This window comes from Achroia grisella, unplaced genomic scaffold (genome assembly GCF_030625045.1).
Source record: "Achroia grisella isolate CSIRO2021 unplaced genomic scaffold, CSIRO_AGI_Agris_v1 utg900, whole genome shotgun sequence".
Taxonomy (NCBI): Eukaryota; Metazoa; Arthropoda; class Insecta; order Lepidoptera; family Pyralidae; genus Achroia; species Achroia grisella.
In genome coordinates this window covers 4,371,944-4,394,797 of record NW_026713059.1, presented here as the reverse complement: position 1 = coordinate 4,394,797, position 22,854 = coordinate 4,371,944, and the positions used below count along the sequence as shown (strand labels likewise).

At 33.2% G+C, this 22,854-nt stretch overlaps 1 protein-coding gene across 1 annotated transcript in view; it reads right to left on the bottom strand.

The window, feature by feature from the left end:
- Positions 1-22,607, bottom strand: part of LOC131853388 (neurogenic protein mastermind-like) — a 39,371-nt gene extending 16,764 nt beyond the window's left edge. Inside the window, exons 1-2 of the mRNA XM_059204255.1 lie at positions 21,892-22,607; positions 9,274-9,481 (exon numbers count right to left, since the gene is read on the bottom strand). Of these exons, the coding sequence (XP_059060238.1) occupies positions 9,274-9,481; positions 21,892-21,956 (273 nt within the window). The 5' untranslated portion in view covers positions 21,957-22,607. The remainder of the gene's footprint in view (positions 1-9,273; positions 9,482-21,891) is intronic.
- Between the last annotated feature and the right edge of the window lie 247 nt (positions 22,608-22,854).

Below are 22,854 nucleotides of genomic sequence, written 5' to 3'. Positions count from 1 at the left end.
AGTATCTTATAAGGGCCAGTCAAAGAACTCGCGGCCAAGTCCTGGTAATTTTCGTTCGAAACGAAAATTCTGACTCTGTGAGTTTTGTGGGAGGTTGTTTAAAAAATTATGCTCATGTATGGTTAAAAATGGGTGCCCCAGAACCAATTTTAAAAATTATTCAAGGATACAGAATTCCATTCGGACAAAAACCTCCACTTTACATGCCCAATTTCAAGAATCACAAAATTCATACTCGTTTCTCTCTCCATATGAAGCAAGCCATCCAGAACATGATCGATTCGGGTATCGCGCAGCTCTCTCCGAGTTTCATCTCCAATATAAAGACAGACGGATATGCGTCCTATATTCAACCTCAGAAACTTAAACGAATACTTAATAATAACGAAATTTCGATTGATAAATACGCAAAAAGTTCCCGAATTTTTACAACCCTTCGACTGGATGGTCAAAATAGACCTATCCAATGCTTATTTTCACGTACCAATTCTAGAATCGCACAGAAGATTTCTGAGATTGATTTTCAATCAAAAACTATTACAAATGACCTGCCTCCCATTCGGATTAGCAACGGCACCAAAGACGTTTGCCATTCTTACAAATTGGGTTGCGCAAACCCTGAGAGATCGAGGCATATGTTACATACCTAGACGACTTCTTGCTAGTAAACCAGAACAAACACCAACTTTCAATCCAGGTCCGAGACACTGTTTCACTTTTGAAACGGCTGGGATGGCAAATAAATTACGAGAAGTCGATTCTAACCCCCCAATCTCGTTTGGAGTTTTTGGGGATATGCTGGGACCCTTGGTCAGATCTGAAGTCATTGCCTCTGCTGAAATGTCAGTCCCTCGTAACAAAGATAAATCCTATATTGAGGAAAAGAACTGTGAAGTTGAAAGAATTGCAAAGTCTGATTGGTCTTATAAATTTTGCCAGTTTCGTAATACCTCGAGGAAGATTAAATCATCGCAAACTTCTCCATTTTTGCAAAATAATCTCCCAATCAAATTCTTCCCGCCGCTGGGTAGTCCCCGAAGGTGTCCTGAAGGAGATACAATGGTGGATGAGAAATCACAAAGAGTCATCTCTCCTTCATATACCACCTGCCAGCCATTTTTTAACAACAGACGCATCCGATGTAGGTTGGGGAGCTCGCCTGGACAATATAGAGATTGCAGGTCGTTGGTCCTCTCAAGATATGAATTTACACTCCAATCTAAAAGAAATGTTAGCTGTATTTTACGTCCTAAAAGAGCAGCATCGGTTCCTGTCGAAATCTTCACTAATGCTGCAGAGCGACAACAAGACGGTTATTTCCTATTTAAAGAAAGAGGGAGGCTCGAAATCTATAAGGCTCCTGAACACCACAAGAAAAATCTGCAATCTCTTAGACAGACATCAAATCCATCTTATTGCTCATCACATACCAGGCATATTCAACAGCGAGGCCGATCGCCTATCTCGTTGTCAAATGACTCCCGAGTGGCACCTGCTACCGAAGGCCACTGCCAGGATCTTCAACAAATGGGGAGAACCCGTAATCGATCTTATGGCATCGAAAACGGCTCACGTGGTACCACGATATGCCAGCTTAGATCCAACAGATCAAAAAGCATGTCTTTGCGATGCCTTCAGCCAGGAATGGAACTTTACACTGGCATGGATATTTCCACCACCCTTCTTAATACCCAGAGTACTGTCACACCTAAATACAGCGAAAGGAATTTATCTAATCGTAGCCCCGGTATGGGACAAGGTATTTTGGAGACCGGACATCAAGAACCGGGCATTATGCCCCCCATTTACACTATATCACCTAGATCAGGTTCTAGTGGACACGGCAACCGGCCTGCCACCACCAAGAGCCCTCGAGATGACTCTCGAGGTCTGGAGATGTGGGGGTGGACGCCGTGCCTAAAGGACTGGTCGTCGGATCAGATGGAGTTACTCAAGTCAGGTTGGCGAAACTCTTCTGCTAAAACCTATCAGAATGCATGGCGTAGATGGCTACATTGGTGTAAAGATAACCAAATTGCGTCCCCATGCGACCCTACAGGCTCACAACTAGCGAGATTCTTAGCGGACCTATTTCAAATATATAAACTTTCTTATAATACAATTTTGGTACATAAATCTGCTATTTCTACACTTTGCAATCCAAATGTCACCGACAGGCTAAGCTCTCATATACTTGTAAAGAAAATCTTAAAGTCCATATCCCTTCGAAAACCTAAAAATATAGTAAAACCACCTATCTGGGATACTGATGTATTATCTAACTGGCTCCAAAATAATGGCAGTGATATTAACAATTTATACCAGTGTTCAAAGCGAGCAGCCACTTTGTTACTACTTTGTTCAGGAAGGCGTGTACATGATCTGACATTACTAGCTATTGATAATAACCACTGTATTATTTCTGATAATTACATAATATTTTGGCCTATGTTTGGTTCTAAAACTGATAATTGTGACACCAGGCAGTCAGGGTGGCGTTTACTTTCTAACAAAGATAATAATTTGATTGATCCCACGTTTTGGATAAAGAGAGTAATTGAATTGTCGTCCACTAGGCGTAAGATCTGTAAAACTAATAGTTTATTCATTACAGCTTGTGGTTCACCCAAACTTGCATCACGTACAGTAATAGCTGGTTGGGTGAGGAAGTTACTTGAAGAAGCAGGAGTTAAGGCCAGTCCCGGTAGCATTCGATCTGCAGTTGCCTCTAAGAACTGGGTACTCAATTACCCAATCGACGAAATACTTGCAAAGGGAAATTGGCGATGTCTTAATACATTTACACAATATTATTGCCGGGAAATCAAACCCGTGCAATCTAATCCTCTACCTGATATGTTCTCACCCATACAGTAGTGACATACTCTCCTCGTTTCATTATGAGTGTTATATTATCGATTCTCGCTTCACTTTTATTAATATATTAACTGTATTGTGTTTTTGTCTTGATGATTGACACATATATATATTGTTTCTACTTAATATAACTAATTAATGGCAAATTAATGGATTTCATAATATCCGTGATTATCAGAATGGTATTATATGATATATAATTTTTTTTTCTTTATTTTTATTAAATATTGAATAATTACAACATTTGGATTTTAGTTAAACCTGTTTTCCTCACATAATACTTGATACGAAATTCCATGCTTCATTGCCACAAATACTATAGTATATATTTTTATTTTACATCACATTGGCGTTAAATCATCCTCCACCAGGCGACACCAAACACGTCTCATTTACAGGCTTCGAATTACGGTACAGCGAGTTAATAACAGCGTTTTACCTTACAATAAAACGCTTATTAACTGCTACCTAATTCGAAGCCTACTTCTAACTCTGCCTGGTGTAAATTCGAACGCAATGACCTAAATTGGGACTTTGCACAACACAAGTAAACTAACACCACCTGGTGGAGGAAAGTTGAACTAACAAAATGCAGGTGTACTTCCGGCAAAAAGTGACGTAACATCCGCCTCAGTACCGAAAAATAGCATCGCTACTCTCATTTACAGGCTTCGAATTAGGTAAGCAGTTAATAAGCGTTTTATTGTAAGGTAAAACGCTGTTATTACTATTTCTGGTACAAACGTAATACAAATTATCGTCATGAAATACCTAACAATGTTTAATATGTTGTTAAAATCCGGCGTGGAGTCACAAGCGGGTAACTAATGTACTAATGACAAGTAAACGTTTGATATCTGACTATGCCTTAATCAAGACGTCTTGGTATAAAAAACATAACATCTACTGTAAAAAATAAGACTTACAAAAACACAAGGAATATTCTCATTTGAAATTTTTAGCCGTGTTATCTTCTAATATTCTTGTGTCACAATGTCAGTTACCATACTCCTCTGAAACGGCTTGACCGATTTTTATGAAATTTTATATGCATATTAAGTAGGTCTGAGAATCAGCTACTATTTTTCATACCCCTAAGTGATAAGGGTTGTCGACCCCTAACATTTTTTTTATTTGTTGGGCAAAATTTTTTATTTATAATGTGGCATTAAAAAGTAAATTTACGGTTGTATGTAACCCTAAATTTTCACCCTTCTACCTTCAACCCCTATTTTTTAATAGCGATTTTAATGTATATAGCAAAACAAAGTTTGCCGGGACTAGTTACTAATGTATATGTATATAATAAAGCGGGTAATACACCTGAATACTACTAATCTAAAATCTTAAAATCGTTATAAATTTATAGGAAGGGGATAGCCCCTTACGATATAACGATAATTCAATAATAAATAATACTTTAAAATATACTAGTCAGATCAACATTCTTTTATGGTCCATAGTTGTGACTCTAACATATTTTACAAGTATATTTAACAATGTAAGTGAGAATGGGCATCCGACTCAGTAGGTTGTAGTATAAACGTGACTAAAATAAGATATTATCATAGTAGGTACATTTTTCAATTCAAATTCATATAAAGTAAGTAATAATCTTTCGCAATTCAACTCCGATAAATTTCTTGTTGGCAAATCATGCGACAATATGTTGTAACATGATTATGATTCGATAACGTCTTGCAAATCAACACATTGTATAAATAGTAGGTATGTACAAGCTATATTACATATGTATATATATGAATCATTAAAATGCTCGTAGACGGAGACTACATACTTTGCTAAAATATAGAATATGCCACTAGATATTTATAAAAAACAAATCAATATGTAGTTACTCTGCGATTTGTAAAGAGGGTCGAGGAGCACAATGAGTTTTCTGGTGACTAGAGTTTACCAAATAACAGTGGAACTTCATAAAAGCAGCAGTTTTTGGTACGTAACTGATTAGTCAAAGATGGTAATTTGTCAGTAGATTTTCAATCCTGTGTAAGAAAATGTTTCTAATTCTATCTCCAAACACTGACGGAACATGGTAACAGAACCGAGTATCAACGACATAATTATCTTTATCCAACCCTATTTAATTACTATACTTCATTAATTGTCTCATAAAATCTATGTTATTGTAGTCAAATAGAATATAGTAAGTAAAACAGTTCGAAAGTAAATAAACAATTACTATCAGCGATTTTATTTACTACGATTATAAAATAAGTCAGAAATCGGCGCGGGCACACGGAGGTCGTCGCGGTGAACGGCGTGAGACAATGCGAGGCGTTTGTTGTGAAACTTGCGCAGTTTGCACAACATCTCAAGTCTCAATATGCTCTAGCCCTAGCCTCTTCTACTCAACGAACTTACCGAGTACTATTACAGTAGTAACAATTATGCTGGCCATAACCGACATTAATGTGGTTTAATTTAAGACCTTACATAAAGAGGGGAGAGGGTATGACCCCAACGAAGAGGTTTGAATTGTGTAACAAGAGATGAGAGGAGTCCTACTTTTAGCAAATGTCACATTCTAAACTCTCGCATCTAAGGAAAACACGGAATTTAGTAATATTAACCATAAACTTTTAAAAATATAACCATAACACTTTTGCAAAATAATACATATTTAGCACTCACGTCACACTAGAAAATATAGTTTTATAAATAAGACCAGCTGTGACAACTCCATGCCCAATTTTTGGCCATAGGATAACCTAATTTGTAAATGCCCTCTTACCAATATAAGTTTAGGTATCACAAATCTACTAAATAGTTTATCTAGCTAATATTAAAGACAACATTAGAGGTGCAATCAAAGTGCTGTAGAGACACGAAACTATTCTTCGATTATGTAATAACTCTACAGAGTAGTACGTATGTACTATGTGGTAGTTGAGAGGCTTAATTATATAGCTGACAATTATTACTTCAAATAGATTAAAATCTATTACTATTTGAAATCATGTACGACCCATTTCACAGTTCCACATGATAACCGGGTAACTTAGCTTGCATCTGCAAATCACAAAATATGTTCTATAGAAAATTCCAAACTCAACTTCATAAATTAGATTAGATGATTTTTGCATGTACCGCATATTCTATCACTAATTGTATAAGGACATATAATATATATTACGAATAAATGGCTCTTACACAACTTAGAATAAGAATTGTTATCATTGACATTACCCTCGTAATAGTGTTTGGTCGTGTACTTTAAAAGCTGCAATTTTATTAAGGGAGTTACCAATGTTATCGCTAAAACAATGTTTTAGTGGTAACAAAGCGGTGCCGCGGTGTACTAGACCACTAGACCACCGAGGTCGTCATAAGGGCTATTTGGGGTGCCCCATGCACTCGCCCCCCCCCCCCCCTTTTTTCTTTCGGTGCAGCTGTAAAGGCTACGGCCAACAGTATTACAATAACTCGCAAAGAAGTCGCTGGAATAGCAAGAAAGTTCTTTATATTGGTTAAGATCGAAGGCTACGTACAGCAACTGATAAATAATGGTTAGATGATATGACAATCTGCAGGATCCACGTGTGTAATGTTTATCTTTTTAAATTAAACTATAGTACAGTAGTAAATAACAATGTAAATGACGCGTGCGGGCTGTAATCTGTAGTGAGCATGAGGCACGGGATACCAGCGTTGCGGCGTGCGGTGCCAGAGGGTCAAGTCAATTGAAGTCGAGCTGCATCCGGTATGGCGACTGGCGCGTACGCAGTACACACCACGTGTAGAATACTAATTACATTAATAAATAAATTAATTGCGTGTTACATTTTTAATTCTATTGAGATCAATGTAAAGTACTCAAATCTTATTTCGGGAGATGAATTAATTTACATAGAATTGATAAGTTTAGTACCTACACAGTAATTAAATAATACGCATTAGTAGTAATAAAATGACACCTCTAATATACCCATTATAACTATTACTTTGTATTGTTAAATGTTCTATCGTATTTAGCCAAAACCGGATTTCTTTATGACGTAATAGTATTATGATGAGAATGATTCTAATTCGAACGATCGTAGCACACGTAGAATTGCACTTAAAATTAATGAATATCTTTTCAACAAGTAACATACCGTTGTAAACAGAACAATGTTACCCACGTGCATTAACAACTTATATACGAGTATATCAAGCAAACACGTGATGTAAAACAAGGATGTTTTGTTACAACTTGCGATTGCATACACTCAATATCGACATAATCGAAGATCAGGCCAAAGTTCTAAGGCTGTCTGTTTAAGATAGGTTGTTATTCTTATGAACTTAAATTAACAATATCAGTCACTTTTTAGCCAGGAATTTAAAATTAGTAGTTACAAAAACTAGCATTTTCCTGGATTTACTTTATCGATGGAGACTTCACACAAATTTGTCTGCATAGGTATCTCTGTCTCTCCTATTTGGACCAATAAGCTACTTAGTTTCTAAAATGTATTCTGGAGGTGAATAAAATACAAGTGACATTTAAGGGAATATTACTTCTTAATTCTCATGAAATATAACCCAAGAGGACCACGAAGGTTGATTGATTTTTATACGTCCGTGATGCTGTCCAGCGAATTTGACTCTCTATTAGATGGACCTCCAGCTTGTTTTCATTTCTAATTACATAAAACTATGTTGCTACATTTATCTGAAAAATTGCTCAAGTCTTAATTGGTAACACTATACGTGATGTCATATACATATGTGTTCTTATTCTTATAGCTGCGCTTGAAAGTAGGCGCTATTACGTTTTGATTGCAAATTTAGTATGACATAAGGACTTGATTTATGCAATATTAACATAGAAAAATTTTGGGTCTTATAAATTTATTTTATACTAGTAGCTGTTCCCGCTACTACGTCTGTGTGGAATTTAATTTTAATTTTCAAAAATAAAAGTAGCCTAAGTTACACCTTGTTACATCAGCTACCTGCCAAGAAAAATCCCATAAAAAGCGGTCCAGCCATTTCAGAGATTAAGTGGAACAAACAGACAGACAAACAAAAATTGTAAAAAATGCTATTTTGATGTATGTACAGTATTTATATTCATATGCATGAAGTAAAAAACGATTATATCAATACTACAAACAGATAATCCAATTTAGATTAAATAGTTTTGTTAGTGCGATTTAAATAAAATAGAAACAAAAAAGTAAAATAGGAATAAATGCTCGATGTAAATCCGATAAAAATTACCTTCATATGTCATTGGAGTGTTTTTCACGATTTCTTAAATCTAGTTAGTGACATCTTATGATGTTTCCTTATTTGATAAATATTTCACATCAACAACTTACGAATAAGTAAGAGAATAATATTATTTTTTATTCATAGACCATTACAAACCAAATAGTAACTACAGTATAGTTATGTATAGATTTACAATACGAAACATTATTGTTACGAGTTACCTTTATTATTCCACCTAAAATGCAGCACGTCTGTCAAACGAGGCTATAGGTATAGGTGTATAATATTATCTCTTGTTTAGTTTAGATAAAGATAAAAAAACAACCTGTGGCGACAAGCGGCCACCAATGACTCTTCTATCTGTGACTAAACAAGATAATAAAATTATCAACGAATTGCTTGAAACATACCTTGTGGTAGCACTTTACATACATATACTTTATATAGTCAATTCAGAGATTCCAGGCAATAACGATAATTAGAAAATATTTCTTTTTATTTTGATCAAACCAGATCATCTAAATGTAAAACAACAAGTTGGAAATGGGATCGACAGACAAGGTCATCTGCTAAGTCGAGTGTTTGATCAATGCACGTCGAGGCGACTGGCGTAATGCGTTGTATAAAGACACTTTCTGCTCTACCTACTGCGATTACATCCAGCGCGTATTACTTGCTTTGCCACACTCTGCACGCTTTCACCTTTATAAGCCCAAATAAATCTATTGGAACAATATGTTTTAAAAAGTAAAAGGCAAAAATGTTATTACTTACTATTAAAATTGATAAACTAGTAAATAGGAAAGCGCATATAATAGAGAATATAATAATTGCTTTAAATATATTACGATAAAGAATCAATTTGCAAAACTTATTGCCATTAAAAAAATACTTAAATAATAATCTTAATATAACTTGTTACGTTATTATAATACTAAAGCGGTAAATCTGCGAATAAATGGTAAAACCAAATATTACTCGTTGATTTATTGTAAGATAAATATTTAAAATTTGATGCATGGACAATCAATATGAATGATTAAGACGTGAGTCATTGTAACCACGAGAATACAACGATAACATTAAAAAGACTTCAAGAATTACACATCAGTTTTGTTTATGTAGACTTTTCTTATCGAGTAATTTTGAATAAGCAGTGAGTATCCTACTCACCACATGTACACTGCTGTGAACACCACTGAGGGCCGGCAAGTCAGGTTTGCGATCGCTCTTCTTCGCTTGCCGCTTCGCTTTACCCTCCAGAAAACGTTTCTGCAATGCGCTTGTTTCCAAATTCTGTTGTTCGCATGCACCGGTAAAGGACTGGTCAAATCTGGGCACGCACTCTGATTGCCTCCTTCTATACGTTTCAATTCTGCGTCTGTAACAATGCGTAAAATATTTCATTCTGTGTCTAGCTCTTACAATGATGATGTGCAGCAATGCAATCATAATATAGAAACTATACTCGGTATAACATAGTAATACATGGCAATATAAAACAAGCCGAAGACAGGTAGATACAACAAACAATGTTTCGACCAATGTTCAGTCAGCCGCAACACCCGAGCGCGGTCACCTTGAGCAAATGTTAATGCGAACACTGTCTACTACATAAAAAAAATCATTACTACAGCTTTTCATTTATTCAAGAGTATCGTTCACAGGCGATGAAATAGTCAAGGTTACCGACAAGTGTACTTAGAATACATCAATGCACCATTTTGTAACTGCACATAAATAAATTAGTTATTATTATACGTACTCATAATTAACACTATAAGCAATAATGGATATCTGAAAATAAAGGAACACTGAGACCTACTAAAGTAAATAGAAAGAAAGGAAAGTTTTAAGAGAAATAGGTCACATATATAATGTATGTAACAACTTTTTGTACAACTAGGATGGCAATTATGGATATGGTCTACGTGATGGTGAGCGGTCAACGCAGCCCATGAACGCTTGCAACATCATCAGTCATACGTTACCGATCCTTGTGACAAGGTCTTAAGTCATAGTAATTTTATTACCAACTCGCCTTTCAAACCAGAAAACAGTATACAAGCAAACTGAATATTTATCCACTCACTCTGGTTCCATACAAACATTAAAATAAGGATTTCTATACAAAAATCTATATTAATAATATTAAAAGTTATTTCATTCTTCCGAATGCTACATAGTAAATGATGTTGTTCATAAACAATGTTGTCTATTTTAATGATGTAAATGACAATTAACTACGTTCGTCTCCTATCTGCAGAATTTCCGCTTGACAAAGCCGATAATACAATGGAATAATTCGCAACACACATATTTGCTTTGATGAGGATATAAATTAGCCAATTAATGATGATATAACTCAGCTACGTCAACCAAATTTCGTAATTATTTGACTGCTTAAACGTAATGGGATAGAAGAACATGAGATACAAAATTATGCAGCTCAGCAAATGCAATTGAATTCACCTATATACATAACAATTACTTTGTTGTTATAGCAGCACTTAGGTAACGAAATCGGTATGGTATACTAACTACTATTACATAATACACTGCACATACCAGAAGCATACGAATTACGAGCATCAATCGGCATTCCGATATAGTTATATCAGTGTAGACGTACATATCTATTGTTATCTACATAATATAATATATACAATCTGCCACTAACATGCCATATGATTCAACTACATACATAATAATATGTAAGTACAGTCAGTCGTCAAGTTGTTAGGTGAGTGAATGGTCAATATGTTGTGTTCAAAATCTACCCTGTAGTTTCCCGAACATGTTGAGATAAAGATTAAATTTTATCTTAGCATTGCAATTAAAGTTATCAAAATATTGTAAACAACTAGTCCAAATTAGTCGTAAACGGATATTTCAATATACAACATTTTATTTCAATCTAGATGGTACGACCTATAGTGTACATCTTTTAAATAATTATCAGTATGTGTTTGGATTGTGTATGTATCCACGCAACGCCATTATACTTAGTTCCTTGTGGTTACTTTCTTTAGAAGTGCAAGTGCAATGGTACTTAATACAAGTGCGACACTCAGCCCGCACAGCCTACGCTATCCAATATAATTATGCGCTACCTTAGCTCTGTGGACAGTCTATAGTCCACTTTCACCATAGCAGACAGTAAGAGTATAAATACATTAATTACAGTGATATTGATACAAGACTTAAACATGAAAGCACTTGCTGTCGACTAATTACAACTACGCTGTTCTAATTCTTAGATATTGAAAATTCTTGGAAGGATTAAGATGTTAATGGATATGAATAAAATATGTTGTTTTAATTGAAATATTTAGATAAATGGTTGTCCTGGAAAGTGTAAATAATCCTTATTGACAATAAATTGACCAGACCGTGCAGTTGTACAGTAATCTTTTCATTATTAGCTGATTACCTGTTCATAAAACGCTAATGAACAGAAGTGATTTTATATTTTATTATTACTGTGAGTAGTTACTACTACAGTATTACATATACATATGCCTCAATAAGAGCCGTGCAAGGCACTGTAAAATTTTCTTAAGCGAGAGTATATAAGAAGCGAGGTATATTAAACATTGAAAACTAATATCTAATAATTATAAAATAAAGAAAATATCAAATTTACTAAATCATCAAATGAAAAATATACTACATTCCCTTGTGGAACGAAACGCAATATTAAGAACAAAATTAAATGTTATGTATGTTCCATACAAGGGTACATCGATACATTTTGACCTTACGTTGAAAGTGAGGGTCGAGGTGTACATAATAAATAATGAATAAATTTCTCAACAGCATAATTCAAAATCCAATTTAACGAAGAAACATTTGTGCTATTATCAAATAGCGAAAAATATTTCCAACTTCATATGATTTAACTTTAAAATTCTTTTGTTAACACTTGGTCTACTATCTACTAGCTTAAATGTAAGACAATCTTAATTTATTTAATTATCATTCAATATTACTTTTATCTTAAAATACATTTTATTCTGTCTGTATAATCATTGATTTTCCTATATTAAAAATTATATAAAATAAAAAAATACAAATAAAGAATTTGTAAAAGCAAATTAATACGATAAACTATAAATAGTTCGCCCCCTACAAATATAACGTATATTCTAATGTGTTACGGTTCATACAGCCAAGTCAAGTGTTACGGTTCAACATAACGGCAAATCATATAATTTCAGTATTCTATTTAGTTCCTGATTAAAATGGCTCTTATTAATTTGACTTCTGGTTTATAACAAATCGTAACCTATAACTGTAACTGTAACTGGACGGTAGGGAAAAATAAAATTATAATGTAAAAATTTGACGTTCATAAGCGGCTAAAATGTCTAAATGCTAGAATATATATTATTTAGATATTTAAATATAAAACTCAACTCGCCTTATGGCAGGACGACTTATCTTTTGCGTTAAATATTCATGATGTCACCGATCATTGTTTTCTGGGCTTTTACCGTTGTAAATCCTGCAATCACTGTGGTGAGAATGTATGGCGGAATTATCCCTATGTCTAATGTGCCTACATAGATATTCATTAATTTAAATAAAGCACAATACTTCACTCGATATGTCTTATTGAAGACTTTAAATTATGTTATCTAGTGTTTTCGGTCATTGATCACGACCTAACGTACAAAACATACGACCTAATTCAAATCCGGGTAAATCCAAACGGATCTGCACCACAATCTTGTTTTTTTTGTTTTAAAGTCGTTTCTTGTTATTTAAGTATTTAGTTTGAATTCCTGAACTATTAGCTTTTTGGGTGTTTACCTCACTTACTAATGTTTAGATCCTAGTAATATTATAAAAGAGGTTTGTTAGGATATAAGGAGGATATATATAAGATCTAGATGCTTAGATGTTTTTTTATGGAGGATTATAGTAAAATGGTGCACTCATCTGCACCGACGTTTTATCCTGGCGGGACATCAGTAGTGCTGTGGTAGACATTATAGGATGTGTATGAGGTCTGGTCAGTTAGCCAGTTAATTCACTAGTAATTATAACAATGGTTTCCAGGGGGAGCCGCGTGGAGTTCAACCTGATATGGGTGTGTGGTTAATAGTTAGCAGCCCAGAGGAAAGCCTCGCCGGCAGTTTAATGATGTGATACTGCCTACTGATTAAACATCAGCAAATAGAAACCTTACAAATTTTTGTGATAATTTACATTTCATGAAACTAAAAAAATCTATACTCTGACATGTATAGGGTCAAGACTCTAAGAAATTTAGCTATGTGCGGCCACGCTGAGCAAACATTCACTGCACAAGGACAGTTTCCGGCATATTTTCATCCTGAAATTTTGTTTATTTATTATACACAGTACGCTCTCCTTTAATCGAATTAATATAAGCAGAAAAATATTTAACCTGATTTTGATTAATATTTGCAATCGATAAATTGCATCTAGGTACATACATAATCTGTATCCCTACATTTTAACCACGTTAATTATAATAATCATGTTCTATTATATTATATTAATAGAAGATACGGTCAATCTGTGCCTACATTCAAATCAAATCCAAAATACAGTTACGCTAGTTAACAAACACACATTAGTTAGCTATCCATTATATAGATATCATAACAAATTGTAGCACGCGGCTTTATAAGCTTATTATAGTAGGATAAATTTAAGTAAAATATCTAACACACTTTCAAAAAAATTATGTTCATAAAATAACCACAAGTAATGTTGAAAACCATTGTGTAAATATGCTTGTAAGGAATTTTTCATTGATATATAAAGTGAAGCACGGATATGGATCCGTGCTTCACTTTAACTATAATTACATTAACATACAAGTATAGAAATGTACCTTCTGTTCTGTAACTACGTATGTGTGTAAAGACTACTCATAATACACGAATAAAAGAAACTTGTTTTATAGACTACGATACTCTAAGTAAACACCTGTTAAATAATTGATACTTACTAAGTAAATAAAATATTTGTTTATAATATGTAAAAAATGTTTACAAATTGGTAAACTAATTGAGGTAAATTAATTATAATCATATCCCTGGCCCCGTTTAATCATGACACTTCATTCCGTTTAAATATAATTATTTTAGCTCTACACATACACAATTTATTAGCATACAAGTAAAAATTGTGTACATATACCCCGTACGTCTAGAATATTACAAGTTAGCACGTGACGATGAGCACATAACTTTAACAAACGTGATGACGACTGCTGACACAAGTAAGGTTAAAGACAACGACATAATATATTACTGTCTGTTATAAATCTGCCAGAAAAAAGATTTAAATGTCAAATAAAACAGTTCCTTTGCAAAAAAGCTTACTATAAAATTGAAGAAGTCGTTAACGATAATAATGTTTTTATAGAAAAACTTTAAATCTATAGCACTGATAATATTATCTGATTACATTAATAATGAGTGCGTAGCGACTTCTATGTTGATTATCGCATGCCTCTTACTTGTTTTACTGTAATTATTTATATAAAAAAAACATCTATTAAAAAGAGCAACACACAGGTTTCTTGCTCATTCTTCTTGTGATGAATCGGCATTCCGAATGAGTGGTAGAATCAAAATATGACTATTCAAAAGTGCTTGTAATGAGTTTATTTGAATAAAGATTATTTCTATTCTATTCTATTCTATTGTGTAACGTAATGACGTACTGTAATTATAATTGAAAGGATAAAAATGGGATAACTATTTATTTCATTAAATCATTGCTTAGCACAGAGCAATTACAATAGATTATAAATAATATATTAATAAATAATTATATAATACATATTACGCAACGTATAGCAATATAATATGCTATGATGACTGATAGACATATTTATATACGTTTTATGTAAAAACTTACTTACTTATAATTATAGATAACGTTAATCATGAATACATACAAATATTTGTATTGTGAGCGGATGGTCTTTAGAAGAAAAATAATGCAATATGCCTATACATGGCCAGCAGACAGCCTCTCAGATACTTTCTTTCCATGCTCGAAAGTAAACTAACAAAAGGAAATGCGTCACCAAGGCCTGTACAGCTTATTACACTATAAACATATAAGTACTATAGTATTATATAACCTTATGTACCTTGATTCTCAAGTTTTGCAAAGTGACAATATAGCTACGAAAAAGTGTACTATAAAGATACGTACAGTTTCTAATAAAATTATTCTGATTAAATAAGTAAGTACGTCACAGATAAGGTAGCTATTGATAAAGCTTCGAAATGGATCGAAATATCACTTATAAAAAATATTTTACAATCGTGTAATAATCAAATACACCATGAAGGTTTGGCAACTGGGTGTATATTCTATTTGAAACATTTAAATATACTTACATTTTATAAATATATATCTTTTGGTACAGTATTACGTTCTGTAAAGACAAGTAATGTTACTATTTGAATTCTGAACCATAAAAGGACAACGTATACCATGTGTGATGATGACCAATGCGTGACCATTACGGTGTAAACGTAGATTAAAACAATAATTACAATACATAAGCATCATAATTTATTTAACTTATATCACAGTTCGGTCGGGCGCCTGGTGATCTGTATTACAATACATAATATATAATATAGTGTGTTATTAACAGTAAAGAGTGTTGGTTGTCAAATAGTAACGAAGACATGACAATGCAATGCGTGACTGAAGTGACCAGAACGATTTTGGAACAGGGACAGATAAAAAAGAGCATATTATAATAAGCTTAAACTTATGTTTATTTATCTATAGTACAGTAGTTTAACTTTCAAACCAATATTTCTTCGATAATTGAACATTTTGACAAAAAAAAATAAACTTTGAATTTTAATCATTTATAATCTCCTATATATCATGAAATATATTATAACATGAAATTCTTATGACATATTTTTTTAATACATGTCACTAATATTTCACCTGTATTTGCGTAGATGACACAATTATCGTTTTTTTTTTGCGAGATAACAACCGTCAGCTTATTTGCTCTTCCTAGTAGGTAGTATGTATAAAAATAAACAAATCGCACAGGTACAGTATATCTGGACAGTACCGATGTAATATTACTTATTCCTGCTGTTAAAAATTCATTTCACAACCCATGGTTTTACATATTAGCTAGAATTGCAAACAAATTAACTTATGACCTGATAAAAGTTTGCTTGTACTCATGAAACCACGGTCATAACAAAATAAAAGTAGCCTAAGTTACTCCTTATTACATCAGCTACCTGCCAATAAGTCTCGTTAAAATAGGTCCAGCCAGACGAACATTGTAAAAAATGTTATTTTGGTGTATTACCGTATTTATATTCATATGCAAGTAGAAAAAAACGATTATTTCAATGTTATAAACAGACACTGCAATTTTATTTATATGTATAGATTAAATTAGAATGTAGGTCGTTTTAGCGGTTTATGAACGTCAAATTTTTTTTGTACTAATAATTTTTCAGTATATAGATTCAATTCATTGAATTGCTATATTAGTCTAGTATAATGGTATTATAGTAGAATTAATGTTTATTCAGATAAACTTAATCTTAAGCAATTTGCTGAGTGAGAGTTTGTACAAACTCGTCTGCGTCGATGTACCCCTCTGTCTCACCTATTTCCGTTGCCAAGCAGTTTTATGCCGTGTTTCGCTGAAAAGGTTAGGATATAATCCGGCATATCTCAATATGGCAGTAAAGTTACAGGGTATGAAGTCATTACATCTTAGTCCCTCAGAATGGCAACGCTCGAGTTTTAACAAGGGCGTCTCATGACGTGGAGTACATAGTACTGATCATGTAAGTATACGACATGAGGAGACAAAAGAAAACGAGTAATAGGTACTTACAATGTGTAAAGTGATTAGTTAGATTATGTCCTTAATAGTAATGCGGTTTACATTATGAACTGTACGTCTGCATTGCATACAATTAACAGAGTATAAATAGACCTTACGGTGACCAGGAACGGGCCCCGCGGAAGGAATCAGTAGGAAACGATGACTCCCGCCGCGCTCGATGCACTGTAAACTCGCACGTAGGTGTTTTTGTTTAGTTCATTGACCAGCCGGTTGTCGTAACGCAAACAACGCCTTCGATAAGTCCCGATTGTGTGTCACGCTATGTCGCTGACACCGCTACACTCCTTCAGATCATATCTATTTACTAACTATAAATTACTATAGGAGAAAAAGATTGCTTACACTATAAAAGTTGCATATATCGGATACCTGTCATCAATAATAACTCGTCAACCTGGTACAACACACGCTACTCTAACAGGTGCTATTTTGGCTAGTGAACACAGCATAGCACAGCAATAATAGACCGCCTGCTCGAGTCATCGAACACTCTATAGGAGATTATTCATCATGACTAATATTTTGTATAGTATTATTAATTTTTATTAAAATAATAACGTATATTTTCGTCCTTCAAATATGGGGTAATAGTTTTTAGTACAGTCATGGAGGTAAAGTAAGGTCTTACGCAGATGTGATTCAATTCTATGACAATACACGCGTTCATAAATATTACATGTAAATTAAATACAAATGTTTATTATTACAACTGGTATACCTTTTGGCCACATTTTACACGGTTATCATAACAATTACTATCAAAATGCATCTAAAATAATTCAGACAGAACTTATTCGCATAGAACAACATAGATTTACAATTACTTCTATAAATTTTAATTATTACTGCGAATTAGGTATATATACAGGAAAACAGACATCCTATGATTACTAGACTTATTGTACTTAGAATAATAAAAAGATTTAAATAAGCCCGCTTACACGGAACGGTAAATTATTGTGCAAGATTAGCATCGCCGTTTACCGGTTTCTGCTACATAAGCTACACAATACGATGAAAACCATGATCTTATCACTCCACATTTAACTGCTTTCTCCAAAATATCGTTGGAACAGCTAACATTCAAGCATATACAGACATCTCAACGCACTTGACAGTTTAATTACATTACGGATAACAAAATAAGACAAAAATAAGTTATATGGATATTTTTTTATTACTTTAAGACAAGAGAAGCATTAATGAAGCTAACTAAATCGTTGGAAGTAAACACAGCATATTTTTATAAATAGTAAATAAATAAATTTATACAATGGCTGATCGGATTGGAATTAAAGTTGGAAGTGAAGATAGAAGATTATATTAGGAATACTTTCTGCGTTCTAATACAACATAATACTGTATTTGGTGACTTATATAAAGTAAATAGTTGTTAGTGCACAAAGAAGTTACGAGATATCCAGGCACATAATTATTGCCCACAACCGCCGTGAAATACACAAGGTCGCAGCGATCAGGGTGTATCCCTACATATAATCCCATCATTAGTAAAAGGGATCGTCCCTCAAGTTACGTTAGCAATATTGATCGGTAGTTCAGTTAGTACAACGAAGCAATTAAGTTATAGGCACGTCTGGCATGTAACAGTATATTTTGTACGATTGTATAGTCAAGGAGTCAAATATATATTTCTACAATGTTGGCATACAAATAAAATGACACGGCCCGTCTAGTGAAAATAAATACAGTTGCCCATAGAAATCCTAAACATCAGGAATATTACTAAGGCCTTGCCGACCCTGAAGAAATCTTATTACGCCCTCATATAAAAACTTCTTAACTTCTTATATATAGTGTCTAAGAAAGTCAGACAAACAGAAGTATTTATTCCATTATATCTAATTGTAAGAATTAAAAAAATCATATTCTACTGAGTTCAAAATAAATGCAAATTACTTATTACATTTCATTTTAGAGCTATAAGTATCCTTCGAAATGTGTCGTTTCAAGCGGGCATTGCCTATGCCTATAGTTATACTTTTTATAGAGTAAAAATACTTCCAGTTTACTTTGACTGACAGTTTACTTCCTGTCCCCTTCGTACCCCGAGACGCACGACTTTTTGACTGTGACGTCCAATATTCACAATATAAATTTTATCTAACAAATCTGTAATATAGTAAAGAATACATTCCTTCAGGTAGGCCAATAACTTTACGTAACGTGTTTATTTTAATTGAAAGAATCTTTATAACTTTTTATTAGTTTTTTTCAATCTGAATATTAAAGCATTATGTAACTAAACCGTACTGCAAACAAAACGGTGTGTATCTAATATTTGTGGACCGCCAACACTTCGATACCGTTACTTTTAGCGCTGCACACTGATGTTCCGACATAATTCCACTAACTGCACTTGGCTGCAGTCTGCAATGTTATAAGGGGGCATCCATAAATTACGTCACTATTTAAGAAGGGGTTGTGACATATGACACTGTATAAAGTTAATATAAGTTCACTACTAGTCTCGTAGTCTTCAATTTTGTAACATCATATTTAAATGTTAGTAATAAAACACGAAATTTTAACTATTAAAATATGAAATAGCATCAGAACAGCGTGTTAGGAAAATGGGGGTGGCAAAAATACAGAAAAAATAATATACGTGTGTAAATACAGAAAAAATAACATGTAAAGAAACGCGTGATCTACACAGTATAAAACAATGTTGCCGGCGCCGCTGTCTGTTCGTACGAGACAGATTTTAATGCAGTTTCCAACGATAGATAAAGTGATTTAATAGGAACGTTTATTTATATAATACACACGTGTTATAGTATAGAATAAGCCGAGAAATTCAAAGATTTGTAATACATGCGAAGCCTAGTAACTTATAAATTGTGGATGGTCCCTAAATACGATGTATACTTACATATGGCCGGTCGTGTATGACTATGGCGTAACTTTGGTCAATAGGACAATAAACAGAACAGAAAAGATAATAGAAACCGTACACCACTTAAATAGCTATAAAAGGCGGTTTTGAATATTAATTTTTTTAGACGAAATTATATCAAGTAATTCACTCTGTTATTCGATTTTATACTATATACTATATATGATTATGGTTTTTTACATGTTTGGAAACAAAAATAACCACAATATATTCAGTTTAGATATAAAATAAAAATTGTTTAATTTTTTCACATCGTCTTTGTAGCATATACACATCACAATTTTTTCCACAGCACTCAATATTATCCAAAGGAATTTGATTCTGATGAATGTAAGAATTATGTGAAGTTGGACATATGGAATTCACTTACTCACACTAAGTTCTAATAGAAGAGATCCAGACTGGAAATTACGACACTTATAAATTAATAAGCGACGAAAGCAGTGGAGGTCAACAAAGTGCGACAATGTGTGACAAATATTTTTATTGTACAAAATTAATTTTGAAAATAGTGTTTACTTGTTAATTTAACAATTACTAACTTTTTTTAATATGCGACCCATGAATGAATTTTGAGAACCAGAAGGTCACCATTAAATTTTTATTTAATTATACAAGAGTGAATTTTAGAGATAAAGATGGAAATAGTCGGAGGAGCCTTTCTTTATTAGCTTATAATATGAAATACTCTGAGTAAAGGCTATATATTACATTATATTATATATCATTGTAAGCTCCATCAGAAGTGAACATGTTTTAATAATGACCAATAGATAAGCATCCTAAACTTATATAAGCTTATACAGGCTTGCTTATTCCAACCCCTTTAAATTCATGTAAAGTGAAAACATGGTGGTTGACATTCAGGTTTTCCTTTTCATTCCTTGTTTTGTATTGAGTGTGGAAGTGGGAAGGAGACCTCACTGTAAACCATGTAACTAGCAAACATTTACAAATCTTTACAAACAGTCTTTTTTGTTAGTACAATTGTTAAAGACTCTCTACACTAAATTGGCATTAAATAAAAAAAAATTGCTGAATTTGCATATCTGATGGGACCCATTCCCATAAAAAAGAAAATATTTTTTTTACTTCCCTCCCCCTTTTCTTTATGCTTATTCATTGCGCTACAAAAAGAATAAAATTGTCTTAGGATGCTATTATACCTAAGAGTGTAGAGTAAATTAGGATCATATAGGTATGACAGAATAAATATTATAATGAGAGATGCAATCCCATGAGATCAGAATAAAAAGTTAATAGTCAGTGTGACTAGTCTAACTAAGTTATGAATTACAAATATTTTATTTATTATTAAATTATAGTATGAATGCTTCTGTAAATTACATTACACTACTGACTCAGCTTCACATGAATGCATGCAAATCTTTTAATTTCTCTGCTTATTCTATACAATGACATGCATATTAAATACATACAAACTTGACTCTTGAATAACTCTATTTATTACTGAAAACTGCATTAAAAACATAATAATTGATTGATTTAAAAGATATAATCAAACAGACTGTTTTATACTATGCTAATGCTTAAAGATAAGTTGTATTGTGTAAGTACATTGTATTGTATTTTGAAACAAGTATTGAGTACTAGTAAATACCCTATTTGCTTTGTTTGAGTATGAAACAAGTTGAATATTTTAGATGTCAAGACAGCAAGTAAATATGCACTAATTATGAAGTACAAAATATTTTAGATCTGTTAATTTGTATCCAACGAACTTGTTGACACTTGGCTATTCTTATTCTCACAGTGGTGACAAACAAAACATAAATTCAAATAACAACATTCAATTCTCAGTTTATATTTAAATGTTCACAAGTAGTAAAACCTTTATTAATATATCTGTAAAATGTTAGGCCCATACTTACAGCACAAGAATAAATATAAGTAGTCAAAAAGAGTAAATTTTTGAAAAGTATCGTAACATAATCATTGGTTAAATGCAACTCACCGCAAACGATCCACAACAGCCTGGCGTTTTGGAGGGATAATCATTTCTTCCATGGGCTGTAGCATATTAGAGGGATGCTGGGCGGGCGAGGCGCCGGGCAGCAAGCCACCCGCACCACCGCCTCCCACCAGATGCTCCACGGTTGATGATTTAACACTTTACCTAAACTTCCTCATCTTGCACTAGTCTCTATACCACCACAGCACAAATATTCAAGTACTGCACCGCAAATGCGATAGTAGCACTATTATGAAATAGTTGCAACTCGTCCTAAATGCTCTAAACACAACACTCATGGTGTCTCCGACAGTTTCCAGCAGATACTTTTCCTCTAGGTTGAGTTTTATAAACAATTCGTGTCTTCTAATAAAAATAAATTACAATAGTCTAGTTTCACTTTTACAATAGAATTTCAATTAATTAGATGTTAAAAAGTTTTTTTTATAGAGAAACAAGTCAATGTTTTGAACAACTTATAAAGTAGCTCTTCCACATCACAAAATTATCATAACAAAATTACACAAAACTATTAAGATCACGCTTCAATACTTTAACAGCAGTTTTAAATTACAGAGTTTCTATAGTCAAACTAATAAGGAAGAGAAATATTTCAAATAAACGTTGTTTTACTCTAGTAATAGAAAATAGCCAAACATGATGTGACGGACGCTTTCTCGTTTATCGTTTGCTTGAAATTGCTTGCTTTGACGCTTTGGTCACAGATTATAGAGACTGACGGTTAGTTTCTCAGAGGTTTGGCTTAATTTGACAGTTCTGGTAGGATGACACTTTAACGGTCAAAATTAAATGCATTGTCTGTATTGAAAATTTAAGGACAAGGACTGACTTAATTTACATATGTATTTAAAACAAGATAAATTGCGGTTGTTCTTACAAAGTATTTCCATGAATATTTATTAAACAATTATTTACAAACAATGCGGTTTTAAATTTTCTTTTTCT